Genomic DNA, 24,720 nt, shown 5'->3' with positions numbered 1-24,720 from the left:
TATCTTCCACTCAAGCACAAAGCATTACGAGTCTGAACTCTAAACATTATTCCTCCCTTTTCACCCTGTTATTTCTCCTGTGCTCATTACACTTTCATCTTGCCTTTCCTTCTGTAAATCACAGAATCACAGAATGACCCAGGTTGGAAGAGACCTCAAGGATCATGAATCTCCAACTCCCCTGCCACAGGCAGGGCCACCAACCTCCCCATTTAATACTAGACCAGGCTGCCCAGGGCCCCATCCAATCTGGCCTTGAACACCTCCAGGGACGAGGCATCCACAACCTCTCTGGGCAGCCTCTTCCAGCACCTCACCACTCTCTCTGTAAAGAACTTCCCCCTGGCATCCAACCTAAATCTTCCCTCCCTCAACTTAAAACCATTTCCCCTCATCCTGCAGTTATCCACCCTTTCAAAATGTTGGCTCTCCTCCTGTTTGTAGGCTCCCTTTAGGTATTGAAAGGCTGCAATGAGGTCACCCCCCAAGCCTTCTTTTCTTCAGAAAAAGTAAAGGAAGTAAAGAAAAGGAAAGGAAAGGAAATTTCCTCCTCTCCATCTGATTTTTTTCCTTTCACATTTGCTTTTCCCTATTCACCTGCACATTCCCTGTAATTACAAAACTTGAAGGACTATGAATCCAATCCTGGGGGGAAATACTAAGCTTTCTTAGTATTGCAATCTTTTACCACGGACAAAGAGCGATTACTTAAAATTTAAGTGTTTGTATTTCCCCCTTTTTCTGAATAAAGTTACAAAATCACCAGGATAAAGTTTAGTACCGAAAATCTACGTAGGTAACTATAATCTGGTAAGGTAGAATGAGATCACCGTTCTGTGCAGAGCTCTGCTCATATAGAAAAACAAAATGATTTTTACTGATCTGGAACCACACAATTATTTCTGAGTCATTATTTTTATGCTTAGCTGTTATGTGAAGTGAATCCACCTCTCTCCTTTGGTAGTAATTTTAAATGATGCACTGAATACTTTGGCAAATGCAATGACTCGTATCTTTAAATACTTTACAACGAGCATACAGGAAGATACTTAGAGATTTTAAAAAGCTAAAAAGTTAAGACCAATACATTGTACACAAATTAAGTTCTTTTTCCCCTGTAACAGTTCGCAAGCAACATTTATTACCTATATCCACGACATACATTTTTAGATGTCAGCTCTTCTAACCACACAATCTATTTCACAAGATTTCTAAAGCAGTGTCATAGCTATTACATCAAATGTTGTTTCACAGATGGTTATCAACACTTTGGTGTTTCACAGATGGGATAAAAGAAAAAAACCCAACACCTGAATTTTAAAAAACCACCAACACAGTAACCTGCACTTAAAGATATCCCCTTAGAAAGTGACTCTCAATCTCTCTGCAGAGTCTTGTGGTTTCATGAACAATTCTTAAGTGGGCTGCAAAATAGTAATTAAAAAAATGAAGCATACTGTCAGAAGGCTTCAACGTATCAACAGTAGGTTCAATCATCCACTGGATTTTTTATTTTTTTTTAAGAAGGTCCTAGATCACAAGGGATTGTGAATTAGAAGAGATTAGGCTCTAGAAATCCTGAACTGTTCTGCTTCTTGGTAAGATAAACATTATCAAAAAACTGTATTTCACCACAAAGGAAAAAAAAAATTGTCACATTCTAATTAATAGGGGGAAGAAGAATGAACAAACTCCTCTTTGATGAGCAGATTTCAAATGATGGGATACATCCCACTTGGAGAAGATGCAAACTCTCTGGTGAAGCAGAGGCATTATTTTGCTCCCAGGAGGGGTTTGAGGGGCCTTTTATACTAGTGTGTGTCCTTATTTCTGGAGTAAGCAGGAAAGTAAGGTTTCCAGTTCACAATCAGACAAGAAGCTGGGATTCCAGAAGACATGGGAGAGAACAGGTAGGGAAAGTGTGCAGTGAGGCTGTGGCGGAGAGCTATAGCCATGTTTGGGTACTGACTTCCAGCTGACCCCAATGCATTTATCCAGCTGTGACCTCTCCAGCTCCTACAGGAATCCTGTCCTGACCCCTGCCATTAAATCTTTACTCCTATACACTGATCTTCAGCCCTACCCATATACCCCATCACTGTTTCTGTACCCATATGCCTTGCTTATAGGCATTTTTATCCTTCTCTCCAATCACTCCCAGACAACACTGGTAAATAACTTTTTTCCGTGCTAACGTGGTAGAAAAACACTCTCCTCTCTTGTATGTTTCTTTCTGATACAAGGCAAAGATTTCCTCCTGACCTCATACCCAGCTTAGCCCTGTGCATGTGAACGAGACAAACCAACCATATGCACTATGCATATTAGAACACTGAAAGGTAACTGCAGAATCATATCAGTTAGCAAAAGACATTTAGTAATAATAATATAATATTAATAACGATCATATAAAAGCATTCACAAAACTCACTTCCTATATATGTATCAAAAAAACAGGAATAGGAAAGATGCAACAAAAAAGGGTTACACAGAGCATGCTACCCCGACAAACTACTTTAATTTCCTTAGAACACTATTACTGTAACTTTTGTTTCCAGTAATATTTTTACATTTCATATAATACATATGCTACAATCTAATTTTAGATTAGACAGTAGACTTCTTCAGCATAAACACATTTATACCATGTGAATAAGATTTATAATTTGGCATTTCTCCACTTCAACACCACCGTGATTACTAAAAAGATGCACAATTATGTTGGAAAAGATACAACCTCTGCAAATTATTTATTGATGTGCTTGTATGGTATTCATGACAACAGAAAGTAACCTACATTGGGGCAACTGAAAGCATAGTTCATATAAATACATTACAATTCTGGAAGATTGTCAATGTGGATAATATTAATAATAACAATAGGAGGCTTGATAGGAGGAAAAGGAAGGTTTTTACAATTACCATCCAGGCAGTTTATGTAAATTAAAGAGCGTGGTCAAACAGAAGTGGATTTTCTTAGAGTAATAAACTGATCCTGTAATAAGACAAGCTAATACTCATAAGAAAAGTTTGCATCTGCTAATGTTGATAGAAAATCAGATAAGCACTCAAAGATGTATATATTTTTTCATTTGATTAAGATGAGAAGTCTAATCTTTGTGCAATGGGGACCCAACCCTCACTTCTCAGGCCACTAAATCCACTATTCATGAGCACAGATGGAAAGGAAGAAGAGCAAAGACTGTTAGTGATACTCAGGACAAGGCAACAATTAAAAAGCAGCAGTTCTGTTACTAGTTCCTGGGAAGGACGTGGTGGGGACAGAAGGGTTACTGCTACCTGCTTGATCTTCCTGGCTCCCTCTGGGAACCTCTTGCTGCTGCTTCTCCTGCAGAGGCACGTGGCCTATCTGATGTTGAAAAAGCAGGCAGTGCTCTCTACCTTTTCATACACACAAAAAGAGCAGAGCCCAAATTTCTGGAGCAAGTGATTGCTGTCAGCCCTTAACGTTTTTCACAAAACAGCTCACACCCACCTGATAAAACTTTTAATTGAAGGTGCTGTTTAAAACACCATTAGATATGGTTTAGCCCAATTGCTGTTCAACTTACCGTAGCCTTGTAGCCCATCAGGGGTTAGTGGACCACAGCTTGGAAACCATTCCTGCCATTTCAGAAATATGATGATGTTCCCTACTCCCTCCCTCCCTCCCTCCAGACCTTCTGGTCGCTGTTTTAAACATTTCTGCTCTTCTATCTGATTTCTCCTGAGATTGATTTTAGGACCTGCTATTTGCTTCTGGCTTTCTGAAGTAGCAGCAAACTGACGTTCTCCTTTGCCCATGCATTTGTAAATAGAAGCAATGCAAATATGACCATAATATTACAGACAAAGGATTAGACAGAAGCATAGTTTAAATATCTACAAGTATATGTATATATATCTTCAGGTTTAGGAAAAAGGGACCAATTTACATTTGATTCATATTTAAAAATTTATCATCAGACAATAAGGCCTACAAACTTTTATTTACAGAAAAGTTGTAATTCTACACGGGTTGGATTTTCGCCATGGCTGATCCAGGACAAACAGAGATGTGCAGTTTTGTGCCACAAGGCTATGGCAGATGAAACTGGTACCTTCTGCTGTCTTAAAGGTCACCTAAGATACAGAAAACATTGACCAAGGGCTCCTCCTTATTCTATTCTAAGAAATAGAGAGTTAGAGTCTCCTATTAAGTACTTCCACATATTCATGGTTTTAGAGATCTTCCTTATGTTATTACTCCTCAGCCAATGTTTTTCCAAAATGAAGAATCCTGATTCAGTTACTGTCCCTGCACAGGGGATGTAGCTATGCTACATCTTCATCATCCATGTCTATATTGTACATAATTCTCATCAGTGATCAAAACTGACTAGTATGTCAGCATGACTCCTTTGTTTCAAGTACCATTTTGCATCAACTCCATCCAGAATGACTTCAGAAAATCAGCAGGAGCTGCTAAAAATCCACACAAACATTAGGAAGGGGCTTGAGAACCCAGACTTTTCACAGCAGCCAGACAGCACCCATCAGCTTAACAATTAAACTTCACCTCTGTGACAGGCAGGAATTCCAAGATCAAAGTCTGTATTTCAAGCTCACCTAAGGCTGTGAAACCCTATGAAATAGGGAAGTAGAACTTCCAAGCTGCAGTCCCTGTTAGAACAGCTGCAAGTCCCTGCCTCCTGAATGGCAGGGTTGACTGCAGCCTGCGGAGCTGGCAGATGATGAGGTGATGACCCTCTCTGCTGACAGGTCTGGTTTAGCAGTGGGTCAGCCATACCTGGCCTCTGGGATGGCCGTGGCTCCTGCAGCACCACAGCCCGTGCTGTGAGATCCTTCTGCAACTCTTCAGGGCCAACATCAGCTCTGACTCCAAATGCACAGTAGCCTTTTATCATCTCTAAGCATCATCACTGCTTTTCTTACCATTTAGGAACAGGTGGGACCAGAAAAGGTGCCAGTACAAACTGCTGGGAGGTGGTGTCATTAAAGCCACCCATTAGTTGCTACAGTCTTCTTTATCTTGTAACCATTTATTAATCCACAAGGAATCTTACATATCTCAACACTTCACTGTGTTAACATTCTTTGGTGACAGACCTTTTTAAAAAATTTTTGGGTGACCCATTCCCATGTATCTGTTTACTGCTTCAAGTAATAAGCAAAGCCATAAGACAAAACTACCTTGTACAAAAAGTCAAGGTGATGGTTGCCTATCCATGTTCCTAGTAATTATATTCTTTATCACATTCGCTGGCATTTTGCCTGCCATGGAAGTCAGACTTATTAGTACATTAGTCCATGATCATCCCTAGAGACCTTTTAAAAATGGTGTCACATTTGCTGCTTTCCATTCCTCTGTCATCAACACCAATTTAAATGATAGATTATACAACACAGTTCACAGATAACAAGTTTCATTTCTGAATTCCTCTAGAACTACTGAAGGAACAACGTGCTATCTGGCAATCTGTTAATGCCTATTTAATCAAGTTGTTCAAAAATCTTTTATTGATATTTAAAAATTGAAATACTTCTTATAAAAAACAACTTTTATATGGGACTGTTCCTAATCTCCCTGAAATGAACTGCCAGTGCAAGGCTTTGTTCATACGTTTCTTCTGCAATGGTTTTGCCTTTAAATATTCCATCTGTTGAACTCAGTGTCCTGCTAGCAGAATTAACTGAAAAATTAACGCTTATAAATTTTACTTTTTGCTTTTATGATTTTAGCCTGTTCCTCCTCAAAATCTTTTTGTCCCTCCTTACAGTAGGTCTACATTTAACTTCCCAGAACTGTGCTCTTCTCTTCTTTGCTTGTTTGGATTTCACTCTTTGAAAAACATCTATTTATTCCTAGTAACTTCCCTTACTGCTCAGTTGTCATGAATTCTTATTCACTTGGATCAGAATTAGAAAACAAACACTCTGTGTCTCTCATGGCCTCTTATAATTTTTACTTGAACGATTTGTTCATTGGTATGCAATTCCTTTTTACAGTTAAACAATACTGGATTGTTTATTTTCATCATTTTCTCTCATACGAATGTGACAAACTTCAGTTTGATATGTGCCACTACCAATTGTCTTTCCTATAGTTACTTCGCCAACCAAGCCCTGTGTACTAACCTAAACGAAATCAAGAGTGGTCCTCGTTCCACTGGATTCTCTACATAGTTTGTTAAAAAGTTAGTTCTTGATGGAAGTTAAAAACACAGCTTATGCATGATGGCGTAATGTTAAGCTTATCCAGGCTATAGTCTGAAAACTGAAAACTCTTGTTACTATCGAGCTTCTCAGCTGTATAGCCACTCTAGCCTCCTGCAGTACTTCACAGTCACTGTGTCCACTCTGTCAGCTCATTCAGATCTCTTGCCAGGCTTCTCCTATTCAGATATGGAACCGTTTGTAATTATATTTTATGGTTTAGTCCGATAAATTTAACTTATTTGACTAGTTAGCATATAGAGACCAATAGATCAATCTATCGTCTCTCTATCAGCAAGGCACTAACATTTCATCATCTCTGTTATCATCTGTAAGCTGATATTTCGGGGTCACTTTGAAAGAAGGAAAAGGGACACATGCAGGCCCACTTCCAGAAACAGAGTGACATACCTGAGGAATTCCTGTTGCAATTCACACTTACCACTCTTCTGAAGAATCATTATCTTCAAGGTACCAGGGAAACAGAGCAATATAAGGCAATAATGTACCTACATACTGAATCAAAACTAGTCCGAGTTCCTTTCCAACAGAGAACCAAGTGGCATTTGACAAGGACTGACCAACAGAATGGCCTGTGGTTATTCAAGATTTCTGTACCAAAAGATGCTGTGTCAGGAAGGGAATGCACTAAGGAGCAGAAGGACACTATGCAAGTGTATGAAGTCCTTTAATCTCTTGTATACACTGGAGAATTTTGTAATACTCACATTAACTTCCTCTGAGGAGGGAGAGTCTGCTATTACTGCTGTGGAGAAGATAAAGAGGGATGCTTTCTGGACACAATGCCAGTAGCTATCGACTTTGGTTTGACAGCTGAGAAGACCTCTGGGGTGCTAGCATTTTCTGTGTTGGCTGAAACTTACTTCTCTCCCTTTTGTGAGGCCTCTATTTGGAGCACCTTATTTCTGCATCAAGTATGATGTGACTCAAGGCTCAGCAGAATCCAATGGCTACACTGCAGTATCCAATGAGTATTCATTATTATTTATTTGCATTACCACAAATCCTAGAAGGCTACACCCTGGACCACTTCTCATTATGCTGAATAAGCATACAACAAAAAGTCTACATGCTTAAATTCTACGTAAAGAGACAACAGAGATTACTGCAGAGTACAAAGGCAAAGTATTACTGTGACAAGCATTGGTATTAGTATACTTGTACAACATACTTATTTTCTAGTTGGATTGTCATAAGCTTCATAGTACATAAAACTTTTAAGAAGATATTAAAGGAAGACAGCAAACAGTTCTGTTCATGAAGGAGTCAACCAGTACATGAGAGGCAGCTGAGGAGAAAGCATCCAGTGTGAAAATTTAACAACTGAATGATGGAAGCTGGCATCATATGTTGATCAAAATCAGAGTCAACCTCTTGATATTGAAGGAAAAGTATCGGGTAGAAGTATGTGTCTTGATGGGCCTTGAAAACAAAGACAGATAGCTTATCTTTACTGCTTTAAATTGAAGGAGGAAGTTTAAAAAGCAAAGGAGTAAATTTGGAAACTGATATTTACAGTAGCACTTGGAACACATAATGACAAGACTACATCTGTCAAGGCAAAAGAAGATTTTCTAATAATGATACGATCCATTGAAAACCTGGATGAAAAGTACAAGCAACCAACAGAGAAGAAAGAGCATCCCTGAAGGGTTGGAAAAAGATTTTGAAAACTAAGATTTAGCCTCGATTTGATGACTTAAAGCAAACAACAGCACGATGGTGTCATTCACTGAGGATGCAGAGAGGTTTTGTGAGGACCCCAACCTAAACACAAAAACATTACTAACAAAAGTTGTAACTGGAAATAAAGAACTGAGGACAACACTGAAGAAAATTTTCATGCATTAGATCTGCTTAGAAGTAGAAAAGAAGATGGAAGGAGGTATATGAAGTGACACATAAAACACTGTTCTTCCTGTACTATGAAATGAGAAGATTCTTTCACACCATATTTATTACTAGGTTATTACAGCTACCCGAGCTACCATATTTTGACTTTCAAGGGTTGAAGAAGAATAATGTTCATGACATTGTAATTTGATGGGTGCCTCATTCAGCAAACAAAAACATGCTACATCCAGCCCCAAGACAGGCCAGTGGTGATACAAGCCAAGCACAAACAGCAGTGGAGAAAAAGATCTTGCAGCTTAAAGTTAAAACAACTAACATGCTGAACATTCAGGCATATTCCTTTCCTCTTCCTTCTTATTGTATAGAACCAAGGCTATCATTTCAGCTTGCTACTGAAGTAAAATTACTCTCCTTTGCTCTAGTTTGGTATTTCCAGCCCTTGAAGTATTCCCAAACCTACACAAAGTGTGCCCATGTAGCAAATGCCCACACCCTAAATTCCACCAACATCAACAGGATCTCTTCATGTCTGCTTTCTTGCTGTTTCCTAGTTTTAGTTATTTACAACAGCACAAAATGGGTTGAACCAAAAAAACAAGCAGATCAGGTGCTCCAGCACTGGGGTTAGCAGCCATGAGTACTGAGACCTACAGCAGGAGACAATTCAGAGTTCCTTTTCTTCCAAACAGTATTCTGTAGCAGCATTACCTCAGGCAGAATAGAGTCAAGCCCCTACATTCTTTCTCTCAAAGCACAGGGAAGTTGCTTTCTCGGGAAGGAGACGCAGTCAGATGTGTATGAGCTGCCCTCCGTGGAGATGACTGAAAAACTTGGAGACATGAAACATCCAGGGGACTCCTCATACCCCACTGACTAATATATCACCTTGCTTCTTTTTCTCTTCTGAAACTAGATCTTTTCTGAGGCACTTTTTTTTTTTATCTGGTGTGGAGAGTTATTTACCCTCTTTGAAAGGGTAAATAGCAGCGGGACAAGGGGAAATGGTTTTCAGTTGAGGGAGGGAAGACTTAGGTTGGATGTCAGGGGGAAGTGCTGTACTATGAGAGTGGTGAGGTGCTGGCACAGGCTGCCCAGAGAAGTTGTGGATGCCCCATCCCTGGAGATGTTCAAGGCCAGGTTGGATGGGGCCCTGGGCAGCCTGGTCTAGTATTAAATGGGGAGGTTGGGGCCCTGCCTGTGGCAGGGAGGTTGGAGATTCGTGATCCTTGAGGTCCCTTCCAACCGGGGCCATTCTGTGATTCTGTGAACATAGGAGATTGGATTTGGTTGCTTTACAATCACCTGATCTCTCTCTCCTTTTCTTTCCTTTGCACAACTTAGGGGAAGTAAGAATAAATATGGCACATAGAACTAAAAGATGAGAATAGCTAACTATCAGAACTATGCATTAAAAAAAAAAAAAAACATTCAAGATTTTAGATGCAAGGTGAAATATTCAGCGTTCTCATTATTCAAAAGAAACTTCAATGTTCTCAAATAATGGTTTCACCTCATATTGAAAAATAACTCCATTTCGTGTTCAGAAATTATAAAAGAAGCACCGTAACATCCCGTAACAAAAACAATCACAGTGTGTTTTGAGCTCTCTTTGAGATGTTAAAACTTAAAATGGTTATCAGTTTGAACAAGAAACTCTGTCTTCTGCTTAGCACTAGCCAATTTTAGCATATGTAGACCATTGACCTCTGTTCTTAGTTGCAGTTGTCATCTCAAATACTCCTTTTTACAGGTAATTCATAGTCACTAACTCTCCAAAGCCCACACAACTTCTCCAAAAAATTGCAGAGAACTGTAGAGAAAGACATTTGCTGGAAGTTTTAAATTAAATAGACAGGTAAATCAACCAGATACTTGATGAAAAGTACCAATTGCTACACATTTCTGTTCTCCTTCTGCCACATATTCTTCTGTTCAGTTCCTTGTTTCTTTTTGAGTTTTGTTTGTTCATTTCTCTGTTAATTGGACTCTCAAGTCTGTTTTTGATCTGTTAATGATTTCTTCTTTGGTCTTGCTCTTTCTTCAAATTCATTTCATGTTACTTTTGTGCCAAGCAAAAAAACAATTCTACAATCCCTTAATCTTTACTACCCAATCACTATTTGCATCTTTGTTCTACATTGAGGAATCTCTAATTGGCCATGCCTACAAATCCTCTAGAGCTTTACACTTCATTAATAATTACTCACAAATTCAATACCAATTCTAGTTCTTCCATTTTCCAGATATAAGATTGCCTTCAGAACATTTTTGTACTTGAACACCAGAAAGGAAATACACCATCATAAAAAAGGGCATGGAGTTTATAAAGCCATTAGCGTTACACAGGTAAAACACCTACACATAATTTTTGCTCACTGGATATAAAAATAGGAATCATAGCAATGCCTGTACCCATAGATACAAGAAAAAAACTTCCTCTTCAATACAAGTATATTTATAGTTATTTTGGGTGAATCTACTGACATAGGGTATGGATAATTATTACTGATTAAGCACGGGGTACTTAGTTAAAATAAAATATATGGTTCTTGCCTAAGAAGACTATAATTAATCAGCATGTGTGATCAAATTGCCACTCATAACGTCAGATCAGTTTAGTTTAATTTAAGCAAGTTACTTTGACATGAGCATAAGTATGTATTTATTAACATTTCAACGTTCAACTCAGCAAGACAATTATGTTAGTAAATCTGCTTGCAGTAGCTACACAAATACTGGTGGTATAAACAGTTTTTATAGATCTATAAATTTGGAAAATTTTATGGGTGAAGATAGAGAGCAGGTCAGAAACACATTCTTCTGAAAGCAAAGGAAATAAAGAAATTAAAACTCCCTACCTAACAGCAGTGCTGAAGGACTCCAGGTTCACGTGGTGAATTACCCAAGAATAATGATATCCCTAATGGATATATATTGTCTGTATGCTCTAAAAAGAACCAGAGTCGCACATAAATCACACCTCTTGATTAACCCTTTTATCATTATTAGTTTGTCAACATCAGCAAAGACTAACTATTGAAAAATTCAATCATTTCAGTGTACTTACAGCTGAATTTTCTCATCATGTGACCAACTATCCACAAAGCCTCAGTGCCATTAAGAAGTTTTGAGGAATATATTATTTGGTACTGCCAAAAAAACATAATTAAAAGAATGCATGTAAATTATATTTATTTTCTAATTCAAAACTTTTTTTTTTTTTTTTTAATGATTATTTCACGTCTAAAGTACAGTTGGGGGAAAAGCAGAACTTACATTATCCCAAAAGGCAGGTTCCAGCACAACCCATGATACACTGACAGAATTCACAGTAAGAAGGCACAGTAGGGTCACACAAACAGAACCCCGCACTACTGCAGAATCTCCTTAATTTCAATAGGGCCCTACCCACATATAATCAGTTACAGAGTCCGCCTATGTGGGAGTAACAACAGTGAGCACAGGACCCGTTCCTCCACACACCTGCAAAAATATTGGGATAAAAAAAAGAAATTAAAATTAGTAACATGCAGCAAAACCTTCTGATAGCCCGTTTTATTACAGCATTTAGCACATAATAAAGGAGTTCCATACATCTTTAAGTTGTATGTTATTTATAGGAATTTTTAGTTCCTTTTTTTTACGGAATGTTGACTTAAAATTGCTTACAGGCCTTACATGTAGCAGCAGCACATTATGGGAACTTTTACTGATATGCATTCGAAGGAGAAATGTAGATGTATTTTTAATTATTACTTTATAAAAAGCCATTGTCATAGTTGCTTCTTAGTGTTTAAGTCTGCTTAAAATCAGCATACAGTTTGGGGAGACAGCATTGGTCAGTGAATTTCTGAGGTCTTCATGATCATGATCCCCCAGCATAGGAGGGATGTGGAGCTCTTGGATCAGGTCCAGAGGAGGGCTACTAAGATGATCAGAGGGCTGGAGCACTCCTCCTATGAGGAAAGGCTGAGGGAACTGGGATTGTTTAGCTTGGAGAAGAGAAGGCTCCAGGGAGACCTCATTGTGGCCTTCCAGTACTTGAAGAGAGCATATAAACAGGAGGGGGGAATGACTGTTTACATGGGTTGATAATAATGGGACAAGGGGGAATGGTTCTAAACTAAGACAGGGGAGATTTAGGTTAGATATTAGGAGGAAGCTTTTCACATAGAGAGTGGTGATGCACTGGAACAGGTTGCCCAAGGAGGCTGTGGATGCCCCATCCCTGGAGGCATTCAAGGCCAGGCTGGATGTGGCTCTGGGCAGCCTGGTCTGGTGGTTGGTGACCCTGCACATAGCAGGGGGTTGAAATTAGATGATCGTTGTGGTCCTTTTCAACCCAGGCCATTCTGTGATTCTATGATTCTATGAAAATATCTGGCCACATAAAGCAGCATTGAAGACTAAAGTATTTGAAAACACATGATAAACAGTAGTCAATTTTAGACTAAAAGTGGTCTTTTTAAAAGAAAAAATCCTTACAAAAATCAAGTGCAATCGTTTCCTAAATTTAAGCTCCTACGGAAAACTATTTAAAATGCAGGAAGTACAAATGTAATGTTAAACAAATACATACCACCTCTTTGCCATTCACACAAAACTTAACATTTATGATTTGACCTCACTGTTCTTATTAAAAATACATCTATGTTGATCTTTAAAAGGCATTTTATTTTCAGTTACAGTGCTTTTCTATATCATAAAACATTTACAAACGCATGAAATAATATTTAACTGGTGACACTGTGCAAGAGCACTGATGATATAGGATATGAGAACTGGATCCTAGAAACATGCAGAAGATACTTCTTCATTCCTTTAATTTAGATACCATTAAAGAAACAACAATATTTAAAACAAACAAAAGCTAAGAACACATTAAAGGATCTGACAATCTAACAGAAGAATCAGGAGTTCCATAAAGATGGAATGCAGTCTTTTTTTCTTCTCTATTTTTGGTTTTCTTTTTGAGCAATCAGTTGTTCTCTTACTGGCTGTGATTTTGTCAAGCAGCAGACTTGTAAACAAACAGAAAATGGAGAAAAGTATCACAGTTTTTTGTTCCTTGCCAGGCTTAAAGCTTTCAGCTGGGCAGGAGGACAAGCAAAAATTTGAAATCCACATTTCAGATGTTACAACAAATTTCAAGGCAGTTGTCTTACAAGTTATTGAATTTGAAGTGTTTCTTCTCCTTTTATTCTCTTTAAACCTTTTGGTTTATATGCATGACTTACAATGAAAAATTCAACTCTTTCTAATGATCAGTGCTCCCGCTCTAAATTCTGTTCAAAAAGTGTCTTAAGATATAGAATCACAGAATCATAGAATGGTTTGGGTTAGAAGGGACCTTTAAGATCACCTAGTTCCAACCCCCTGCTACAGGCAGGGACACCTCCCTCTAGACCAGGGTGCTCACAGCCCCATCCAGCCTGGCCTTGAATGCTTCTCCCATCTAATGTTACACAGAAAAAAATTAAAAATACCAGACATCAGTCACGTTAGCCTGCTTGAGCCTGCAAGTGTGAACCAACACCTGAGCCTACCTGAGTGAACTGGTACGTCTGGCAAGTGTAATGTACCATTTCTTACTGACTGAGAATGAGCAGACTATAGTTTTTGGGACAGTCAGTTCTCTAGGAGCCCATGACCATGAAGCTTGGGAAACACAGCATTATCCAAGATGCAGTGCAATGTGATAATTTATGCAGCCAGATCCTAATACTGCTTTCTGCCCCTCTGCCTAGCTCCACATCTTTCTCCAATAAGGTAGTTAACTGGAATACAATGCACTGCTCCAAGAGTGCAGATTGTAGGAGAGGTCAGGGACACATAGCTGCAGTCCAAATGACAGTCAGTTTCTGAGAAGAGCTGAAAACACTATTACAAATTTGACAGCCTACAGAATATCTCAGAGCTGATATTCAAACCATCAAAGAAATGAAATACTGAAAATGCCTCAACAATTCCCTTCTCTGACAAGGATAGGAAAAACATGCATCTAACCTAGGTACAGACCACCATAAAGTTGAAGGATACACGATTGGTTTGGGAGACTGGAAGATTCTTGCAAAAACAAGGGTTACTTTTATGACCAGCAAAGTAACAAAGTCTAGTTACTTACTAATGTGCTTGCACATGCCCCAAAATACTCGTGCAGCAATCCCAAGCTGACATTACCCTGGCTGGATTCCCACTCCCTTCTAAATAACTTCCCTAAATTCCTCCACAAAACACCAACTTCTCACTACTGGGAGCTGCTCACATTGTGACTGTCAGACTAACCAAGGATGCTAATTTGCAAGGCAGCAGGTTGAGTGGAATAGAAAATTTCCATGCTGAAGCTTTTTCTGTCCTGGGGACACAAATTTGAGTCATTTTTCTAATCTCATCTGCTAAGTTTCACTGAAACTGTAGAAACTTGACCTTGTGACCTCTATCTCTGTATCAAATACAGCTCAAATGAAGCAGTGGATTGAAACATTACTGGGAGAAAACTTGTTCCTATATACCTTGTTTTACTCAGAAAGCGGGAATGAAAACACAGTTGGGTAATCATTGTGAAAATAACTATGAATTTTATGTCATTTACTGTTTTCATTCAGGAGTCACACAACAAACTCAGCTATAACACAACACAGAATTTACAGGCTGAGAGTATTAAAAGAATCCACAGAATAGATCACTTCCATAAAACTGCCTTTGTTTTGTCCCTGTGCAAAACACCCCAAATAGACATCAATTCATAAAGGTGAAAATTTAACAGAAATACAATTTTATACATATGTTTTGAACTTACCAAGAATGCAGCGGACTGCCCTTCGTGTAGATCCATGCTTCTCTTCCAATTCTGTGTTGTATCTCCCAAGGCTTAAGAAAAGTTCAGTGACACACAGCTTAGTAACAGAACACTGACATTAACTTTAAAGAATCAATCTATTCAGTGGGTTTTTCTGCTTTGTTTTTCAAAGAATAAGCATAATGGTTATTGAAGAATCACCTTAATATCCTTCTACTGCTACCTGGCTTCAGATTCTAATTATCCCAATTTAGAGAATAATTTTTAATAACGAGCAAGTCTCAGTTCCCTTTTTGAAAAATGCCACCCACTGTGCTCTTCATACCCTTTCTATTGCTCTAGAGACAAAGAATAGTCAGCATAGCAAAGTTAATAGAAAATTGGACATTACAGGACAGGTTAGAAGGAAACAATGTGAACAGGACCAGAAGTGAAAACGACTTGACAAAAAAGGGATGGAATAAAAGAAACAACGTTACTTTCTTAGCAGAGTAATAAAAATGGGATTTTCAGAACCATCCAACTTCTATTGAAGTAAAAGAATTACATCAATTCCAAATATGCTTTTAGAAAACCTTTAAGCCACTTATCTTTAAGCATTTAACTTTAAGCATATGGAGTATCTAAACTCTGCTCAGCTAAACAACTGAAGTGCTTAAATTTAAAAAACAAATGTAAATCATCTTGAAACCATTCACCCCGTTTGTAATGCCAAGCTTGCATACAGATCCGAGCCCCAACTCCTTACCCTGCTTACATGCTGACTCACACTTGGGCTGAATCCAGCCTATTGGTTCTCAGACAGGCAAACCCAAGTACAAAACGTGAGGGACTAAAGTGCACTCCGACTTCTCTCTCACAAGCTGGACTTGTGCAAGTATTATGACTTAAGCACGAGATTGACTGTTTCGTGAAGCAGAGTGCTAATAATTAAATGCTTAAAGTTAATTCGGGAAACGGGACTCAAAAAGAAAACTAAAGAAAGTGCCTGAGAAAGAAAAAAGAAACTGAAAATTAAATCTGGATTAAAAATAAATGACCTCTGGGTTATATCTCAGTGCACTCTGCTTGAAAACCACTGCTTCTTTTTGGCTTAAGTATTAAATCTCATTTTTTAATATGCAAAATGGTAACTAACTCTGACAAAAGTTAAATTAGTTCAGTGTTTGATGACAGTACTGTAGTAATTCTTAACACAGAGTGTCATTCGGTTATTGGTATAAAGGGCTCACCATTTCTTCTGCCTTGTAAACACACCTGAGCTTCCAGTCCTGCTTTGGTAGAGAGCAGGGTGAGGGTTAATACCCAATATTCCAATCTCTGTGATAGCAATCATAAAGGGAGGAGGAAATGTGGAGATCGTAAGCTGCTAGTAGGGTTCTGTCCTTTTACTCCTTACTCTACAATACAGTTACTAAAGGAAAACATAAATTGAGCCACCGAAATCAAAACAGTGAACCAACAAAGTTCAGGGACATCTCTCGGCATCCTGTGAACTTCTGGTCATTGTGATCTGCCTCCTAAACTGCAGATCATTGTATACACCGTTATTTTAAGCTGTCACCTCTCTAAACTACCAGGAAGCCAGTACCAGTGTTTAACAGCTACATTCTCATGTCCTCTCCCGCTACTAATATTCACCTACAGCTATAAAAAAGGAAATTCCCTCTTTTTAAAACGCATGCTTAATAATCCCATATGTGTAAAAATCGTTACTTCGTGTTGATATGGAGCTAGAGCAAGGTTGAAGACTTGACTAAGGCAGTGAGTTACTGATAGAATTAGTTCCTCTCTAGATTCAGTTCCCTTCTCACAAAATGGTTAAACACAATAACGTTTTATTCCTTTTATGAGAATCATGAGCATTACTAAAATTTTATAAACGTTTTGAAGCTCAGATTTCAAAATTTCCCAGAAATTGGGAAACTAGAGAAGCAAATGAACAATTTACATCATGCTGTCTTAAAAGAAATGAATTGAACAGCATAAAAGCAAACAAATTAGTGCTAGCTAAAGCATTTCCAGACTTCTCACTCCTGTATTAATTTCAGTAGCATTTCATTTAAATGCAGGAATACATATTTGCAAAGTCTGAGTTTCAGACTTTCCAATAATTCTGCATATCCGAGCCGTGCTGCACTGATTGGTGGTGCTGGTGGAAATCCTCCTATTAACACAGCTGAGCACATGCACAGGACTAAGGCTAAATCAAGTAATAAAAAAATAGCTCATAAATTCAGTGTATCTCTACCAATTATTTGGAAAAGTCCAGGATGGATAAGAAGATGATAAAGCTTGAGAAAGTAACAAGTGAAATAGCGGGTGGGAAGGTGAGAAATCAGATTCTGGCCCCAGCAATTATCCTACCAAAACCAATCTAACTTTAATACCAGTTAAATAACAGAATTGATACCAAGAAAAAAAATAGAGCATCCCCTCAACAATTTATAGCCCCGACAACCACACTTATTTTCTCACCATTTGACGAGTCCTCTTCAGTGTAAGGCCAAAGTTCGTGGGTGCTGTGGAGAAGATCACTTGGCAACTGCTCTGCTGTAATTAATCCATAAAGAATGGGCTTCAGTTTTCACAGATAACGAACCAGCACATTTCACAACCACTAACATGCAGAAGAATTTTTACAATGTTTAGAAGTTACAGCGAGGCTGTTTTAGCAAAACTTCACCACAGAACCTAAGTTTAATAGCAAATGTTTCCTGAGGCCTCAAGGATACGTTCATCATGGGTCAGGCCTATGGCTGTGTTAGAGTCAATACTGTCACATCTTAAGGAAAGTATCGTGAGCCCAACCTTTGTATTGTACCAGCTGCCTTTATGCTGCTTTGACAGTGGGGAAAAAAAAAAATATATATATATAGGGAATTTAATAAAGCAGATGTACATCCTAATCTAGCACATATTTCCTACAGTCCTTAATACCAAGAGAAGGATCCCTAGATTAACTCTCAAATGGCAAATTCAGAACTTTGTTTTCACTGCCATTGCAGTCTAATGACTGTACAATAATAAATGGTGCACACTTCAGTCCTTGCTACATGCCAATCTGAAATGGCATAAGCAATGAATTCTAAATCCTATGTTTGTCAGGATACATCAGAGACTTAATGACCACAGAAAGAAGCAGAAAAGTCAAAAATGAAAGGAGATATTCAACTACAGTTGATTATTAGAGTAGATTATTAAGCAGAAACTTCAGCTGGCACCAAGCTTTCAGAAGAGGTCTGAGGAGAGGCCTTGGTGAATCTCTAACAGAGATCCAGGCAAAGAAAGCTGGATAAGCACCAAAAGCAAGGCAGGACTTAAATTAGAAAAATAAATACAAAAAAAATAAAAGTTGGAATTTCCACTGGCTATGCACACATATGCCATACCAAAACAGGGAACCCAAGTAATATGTTGATGTGCAATTACTTGAAAACGTTATTATAACTGCTCCATGTTGGGTGTACCTTGGTGGCCTCCATTTGGTGTAACTCACTTAGCAGCTGGACCAGAAGAGAGTGGAATAATATGCAAGTACCCAGGCAGACCAAAGAATCCAGCTACACAGTTACACAGTAATGACACAATGCCAGTTTTCATTACAACAAATTCCTCTAATCCTCACGGTTGTAAAATAAATCTTAAAAACACATAGCAAGGTAATTTGCAAAGTAATGCGTGCCTGAGTCAAAAGACAGCCTCCAGCTTTCTAACCACCCCTGACGAGCTGGGAGCTCCTGTGCCATTCTGGGAGATCAGTACCTTGCTTTGGTTGTGCCACCTCACAGACAGATCCTGGCAGTTCGGTATACCCAAGTGTGATGCTTGTTCCATATAGGGAACTCCCAAGTAGAGGAAGCCAGAGGGAATGTCATCTCAGTGGTGTAGGTGAATTCGGGGGTGAATTCCCCCCAAAAGTCCCTCTCTTCCACTTAATACTGATTTTCTATAGAATTTAAATGACAGATTTAGGGTCTCCAGATCTTCCAGGGCCTAAATCCAGGTTTCCCAAAGAAATGCCTGGGTCTCCAGATTACGGCCTCGTGTCAGCAGTTTCTTTCACTTGACACAAGAGAATTTACACAACTAGGGGAAAAAGCTAACATTTATAGAGATACACTTTCTCAGGAGCTGGAGTAAGTCAATGGGATGAATACACCCAGGAACTAAGGGCCATCAGGAGCCCAACCAACCACACAGTGCTTGGAGAACAAAATACATGACTTTGACCTTGCCTCACTACTGTAAACACCAACACGTATATTGAAAAAAAAGACAGATAAACTCAAAACATTCAACTGCACATGCTCCTCCCCCTGGCAACAGGAGAGCAGATAACATGACAAATGCTGGCCATGTCATGTTACAGCAGTGAAAGATTCTCTGAGAACGTAATGACACTCTCTGAGAAGTGCCTACAGGATTGGCTCTGCCAGGAGGTGTGCAGGTTGTGCTTCAGTGAGGAATGTGTGAGGAAGGGAGTGCAGCACAGAAATTGCAGCTCTACCCTCTATTAGTTGCCACAGCAGATAGGACTTCCACTGTTCTAATGAGCCCACGTTATCTGGAATGGAAATCTGATCTAAAGAACTGACATCGCTTTTGTTGAGGCTCAAAATCCCTCTCCCCTGCCTTCTGTCCTCAGCTGTGCCCCTGCTGTGACTCCTTGGCTTTGCCAGTCACTGAGGAAACGAGCTGACAATCCTCTCCCAGATGCTGCAGCCAGAGAGTGCAATACCCACCTCGTATTGCAGGGGCTGTTAGACAAGAGTGACTGCCCTTCCTCTCCGTTAAATATTTAACCATCCTGATCCTAAAATTATGATAATTGTGCATTATTTAGCTTCAATCCCAGAGATACGGGCAGATGATGCAAACCGAGACTATTACATTGGGTTTACGCTCCGTGCAGCCCTAAGTCATACTGAGAGCAGTGATTGTGTAATACGACTTCTAGCTTAAGTCTGGAACAGGGGCATAACGAAGCACAGAACCACACACAGGATTGGGCCTGTGTGTGTCTGCAAGCACGTATGGGATAGCAGCGGTGCAGAAACTTCACTGCCATTAGAAATCCTAATGAAACCTCAGAAATGCCATTTGAGAGGACAATGAGTGTGATCCATATAAGAGAATACCACATCCTGGTAAAAAGGCTGACATCCTATCTGCTAGATCTTATTTCTGCATCATGGTTAGGAAAAAAATGGGTGCAAATAGCAAGTAGAATCACTTTAGGGCAAAACTATATGTAATCTAAATACAGACAAGTGGTATCGGCAACACTGTATTTTTAATATTTTTTATATATATTTTCGGTGCTCTAATTGCTATTTCTACCACAAAATCCTGCTTTTGTGGGCACAAAAAAAAAAGAAAAAAAAAAGAAAAAAAATCCAAGCCGTTGGCCGCCATTCCTTTCAGTGCTTATTGAAAACTTAACTCAGAGCAGTTTTAATCAGCTAAGCCTGAAAGTGTAAATATATGGGAAATCATTTGTACTTAAAGAAAAAAAAAAAAAAAAGTGAGGAAAGACCGGTTCCTTCTTTTTTTTTTTTTTTTGCTGAGAACTTGCTTTGGAGGAAAAAAAAAAAAAAAAAAAAAAAAAAAGAGTTGGCTCTCTAGTGATCCCGAGCTTCGGAGCTGAGGCGCAAGCAGCCGCAAACGGGCGCGCTATCAGCGTGCGATGGCTCACGCACCGCTCGGCGCTCAGCCGGCAGCCCCGGGATCGCATGTTTCTGACCGGCAGCGCTCTTCTCGTAGCCATGACTGTCTGAGCGAGCCCGACAGCTCGGAGCTCTGTGTGTCGGTCGGTTAGGGAAAAAAAAAAAAAAAAAAGGCAACGAGCGAGAAGAGCGCGGGCCTGGGAGCGGCGGTGCGCGGCGCCCGCTGCTCTCTCCCTCCCGCAGAGGGAAGCCCGGCGCCGGGGCTGAGGCGGACCCGTCGTAGCCTCACGTCAAGTGCAGAGGTCCGGAGCGCCTCCATCTCGCTTCCCCTCCGCCAAATGGGGCTGCGAGCGCGGGCCGAGCTCCGTCCGCTACCTGACGGCTCGGCACGGCTCCGGGGGGGCGGTGTGAAAATGAAAGTTCGCCTCTTCCCTCTTCCCCCCCCCCCCCACCTCCATCCTCCCCGCCCCGCGTCCCCGCAGCGCTATTTTTTTTCAAACCGGCTCTGCGCGGGGCCCGGCCCGCACGGCTCGGCCCGCACGGCTTAGCCCGCAGCGTCTCCAGGCGGGGCGGCGGGGGGAACCTGAGCGCGGGGTCCCGCGGGGAGGGATGGGGGTTGCGGGGGGAAAAGCACCGCCGCGTGGAGCACCCCCCCCTTCCCCGCGGCCCCTTTACCTTGACAGCCGGCGGCGCTCCCCGTCCCTCCGTCCCCTCGCTCCGTCCCTCAGCACCGCGCCCGCCGGGTGACATTTCCCTCCCCCCCATCCCTTTCCTCCCTCCCCCCCCCCCCATCGGTGGCGGTTGGGTCGGCAGCGCGGGAGCGCGCGCTGAGCGAGGCGGGCGTGGAGCGCGCGCGGGCGGGAGTTGGGGGGGATGGGGGGGGGAGGGGCGCGCTGTCAGCCCTCGCCGCGTCCGTAAGCGCCGCTCGCTCAGCCCGGGCCGCGCGCCCCCCCCCCCCTCCGTTCCCGGCATGCCCCAGGGCGCGGGGCCGGCCCTAACGAATTTGAATGAAGAGCCCTGCTCTTTCGGCGCCATTTTCGAGTGATGCCCGATCGCATCGCTGCCGCGGGGGAGCCGCGGAGAGCGCGGCCACCGCCGAAAGCCGCTTCGCTCCGCCGCCGGCCCTCGCGTTCCTCTCTCCCCCTCCCCGCCGCGCTCCGGAGCGGTGCCATGGGCGGTAAGAGCCGGGGGGAGCGGGCGGGGGGCGGCTGTGTCAGGCGGCGCTCAGCTCGGGGAGCGGCCGCGGGCAGCCGGAGGAGGGGGGGGGGGATGGGGAATGGGGTACGGCGCGGTGCCTGCTGTGACAGCCCCATCTCCTGCCCGCACCGCGGGGTGCGGCGCTCGGGACGCGGCTCCCCCCACCCAACCCCCCCTCCCCCCCGCCCCCCCCGCGCCGCGCATCGCCCCCGCTGCTCTCCTTCTCCGTTCCCTGCTGTGTTTTCGTAACCCGGATTAATGCCCCTCGCGCTTTTTCTTCCCCTACCTCCACCCCCCCATCCCCCCCCCCCCCCGAAAAAAAAAAAGCATAACCTTCGCTTTCTCCCCCCTCCCTCCATATCCCTCCCCCTCCCGTGTCAGCAGCACATTAACTTCTCCCCGCTCCCCGCCCGCTGCCGCCCCCCCCCCCCCCCCCCCCCCCCGCATACCCCCCCCCGCCGCTCCGTTACCCCGAGCCGTGGATGGCCGCTCCTCTTCCCTGGCGGTGTCCCCCTTCCCCCCTTCTCCCCCCCCCCTCCGGACCCCTGGGCCCGGCCCGGCGCTGCCCATTCACCTCCTCCTCTCCGCCTCCGGAGCGCTCCGCTCTGTCACCCGGCCGCCGTTCGTCATTGGCTCTGCTATTTTTTGGTGCCTGTTTCCATGTCACCCCTCGGCGGATCGCGATAGGCGATGAGCGGCTGCGAGCGGCGCTCCGTGACACCGCCGCGCATCTCGCAGCCCCCCCCCCCCCCCCCCGCGCTCCGCTCCATTCCGCTCCCTTTCTCAATCCGCGGTTCGGAGCCGCCGGGATGCGGCCGGGCTCGGCCCCGCGCATCGCATCGCCCCGTGCCGCGCCGGGGGCGGGCAGCGCTGCGGGAGCGGAGCGCGGCGGCGGCGCCTTAAAGCGAAACGCAAAAGTTCGCCTCTCCCTTTTCCCTCCGTCCCTCCCTCCGGCGCGGGGCTGAAGGTATTTCGCGTGTCACGCAGGGATCCCTGCCGCTTCTCTCGGCTCCTCCGTGCGCGGGGCGCGCACCGCACTTTCCCAGCGCCGCTTTTTCCCGTGGAGAGCCGCTCCGCTCTGCCGGTTGTCCATCGCTGCCCCGATAGCCGCGAAATGCGGCGGGCTCTCGCTAGCATCGCAATCTCGGAGTCTCCGCCGCAACGCAGCCAACTCGTTTCAGTACATTCGCGTCGCGGCTCGGGAAGCGTTTTTAGCGGCGAGCATGGGAATGCGTGCCGGGCCGCCTCGTCGGGCCGCGCTCTCCGCAGGGATGAGGGCTCGAGGAGCGGCGGCTCCCGGCAGCCGTCCGCCCACCGGCACCGACTTTCGCTTTCAGGAGCTCGGCGTCCTGCCCCGCTCGATGCCGCACAGGTGCGGGGCGTTTTTCCACACCGCTCGCCCGGCGTCGGTCCGCAGCCCGCGGTTCGTTCCCGTTTCTCATTGAAATGAAAGCCCGTGCCCTGCGCCCGCTGGGCTCTGTCGCACCGTCGTTCCTTTTGGCTTTCTTATTTCTCGAGCTGCACCGTTCCCATATTTTATAATTACATAAAGGTGGGTGTGGCTAAAATGAAAGCAGTAAGCGATCTAATATCGATACGCGGGCTGTGGAAATTAGGTTTTCCTTCCTTATATTTGACGTGCTCCTCATTTTGAGACACTGGGGGGGGGGGGGGGGGGAAGAAACCATGTAGCTTCAATGGACCCTTGTGGAACTGCTTGCATTTTTCACCTCAGTTAAAACGTCAAACATTAACTGGATGGCTTGGCCCTACAGAAGGCACATTTGGAGGAAATATCAAATGTGCTTCAAGATCGAAACCTGTGTATTTACACGATGGCGATAACTGAAAGCTGAACTTCTGTGCTTAGTGGTGTTTCTTCGCTGTGCCGTGCACTGCGTACACGTACTTTCATATTTTTTTTATTTTTTTTTTCAGACTTATTTTTTTTATTTCAGCTGTCAGGAAAACATCCAAATAAGCTTCTCTTGCCCTCTTAATTTTTTGGTAATTTTTTGGTAATTTTTTAACATATTTTTTTGCTACTTTTTCAATAGCCCGGTACTGAGAAAAACCCCACCAAGTTGTACTGAAAGTTTCCAAGAGGTGCATTCTCTTTTCAGAGAGAGAAACCTTGTGCAGCTTGGAGCAACTGTGCTGTTTGTAATGCTGAGGAGCAGCAGCAATGGGAAGGTGTGGGGCTGTGGGCAGCGTGTTGCAGTGCAGGGTACAACCAGGCTGTGTGTATGGTCACAAGGTGTGCGAGGTGCTTTTGCTGCTTAGTTGTCGATTGGGGTTTAGTGTGTTTTTTCTTTCTTTTTTTTTTTTTTTTTTGTGTGTGTGTGTAGCTTTTGGAATGCTGGGCTTGTTCCTGCTCCATCCAAAGCGCAGCGTCACAGGAGGGATTTTGCTCCTGAGCTGTGGGCTGCGTTTCCTTAATTCTCCCAGTGCTAATGAGTCAGGATGTGAGCAGAGTGCAGCCGGGGCTGCAGGCGCTGCCTGTCAGCGTGAGCACGAGGGGAAGGTGCGCAGCTCATCCCTCCCAAAGGGCACAGCTGCCCAACAGGTGTACGGCACTGCTACCTATTTGAGTGGGCTGCACCCAGAGCTCTCACCTAACAGCAAGCATTGCTGCTACAGCAGCCTGCTGCTTTTCAGTTGCATTGGGAAACAATTACCTACTGAGCACCTCCTCTGCTGTCCTCTGTGTTCTCCCAATATTCTGCAGATACTTTGTTTGATAGCTCCATCATCTGCCTGTACCCAGAGACCCCTTAGCTCTCATCCCAGCAATTTACATTTATTAAAGTTGTCAAAAGTGAAGTGCAGCTTGGCCTTGTCTTGCCTGCCTGGGGAGGAAATGGGGGATTACACTGTGCCGTTCTCTATACCAGCAGGAAAATATTTATATATATATATATATATATATATATTTTAATAAAAATGGTTTTGTGTACACTTATG

At 42.8% G+C, this 24,720-nt stretch overlaps 2 protein-coding genes across 17 annotated transcripts in view; one reads left to right on the top strand and one right to left on the bottom strand.

Moving 5' to 3' along the window:
- The window catches only part of LOC104917492 (uncharacterized), an 86,719-nt gene extending 63,433 nt beyond the window's left edge, over positions 1-23,286 (bottom strand). For 7 of the 15 annotated variants that reach the window (XR_014881006.1, XR_014881007.1, XR_014881005.1 and 4 more), the window contains exons 1-5: positions 21,235-21,373; positions 17,369-17,443; positions 14,891-14,961; positions 11,368-11,574; positions 11,159-11,240 (exon numbers count right to left, since the gene is read on the bottom strand). Coding sequence is in view for 3 of the 15 variants with exons in the window: in XM_085215908.1 (XP_085072034.1) it covers positions 11,514-11,574; positions 14,891-14,961; positions 17,369-17,443; positions 22,331-22,591 (468 nt within the window). In the remaining 12 variants the exon portion in view is untranslated. Of the gene's footprint in view, positions 1-2,971; positions 7,660-10,394; positions 11,241-11,367; positions 11,575-14,890; positions 14,962-17,368; positions 17,444-21,234; positions 21,374-22,226 lie in introns of those variants that run through there. The other 8 variants (XR_014881014.1, XR_014881008.1, XR_014881009.1 and 5 more) reach the window with 8 other exon arrangements.
- The window catches only part of LOC104917495 (uncharacterized), a 71,537-nt gene that overhangs the window by 27,274 nt on the left and 19,543 nt on the right, over positions 1-24,720 (top strand). The window lies entirely within an intron of this gene.

Source organism: Meleagris gallopavo, chromosome 1 (assembly GCF_905368555.1).
Source record: "Meleagris gallopavo chromosome 1, MGAL_WU_HG_1.1, whole genome shotgun sequence".
Lineage (NCBI taxonomy): Eukaryota > Metazoa > Chordata > Aves > Galliformes > Phasianidae > Meleagris > Meleagris gallopavo.
The sequence above is the reverse complement of the archived record's forward strand: the minus strand, read 5'-3'. Positions and strand labels throughout refer to the sequence as shown.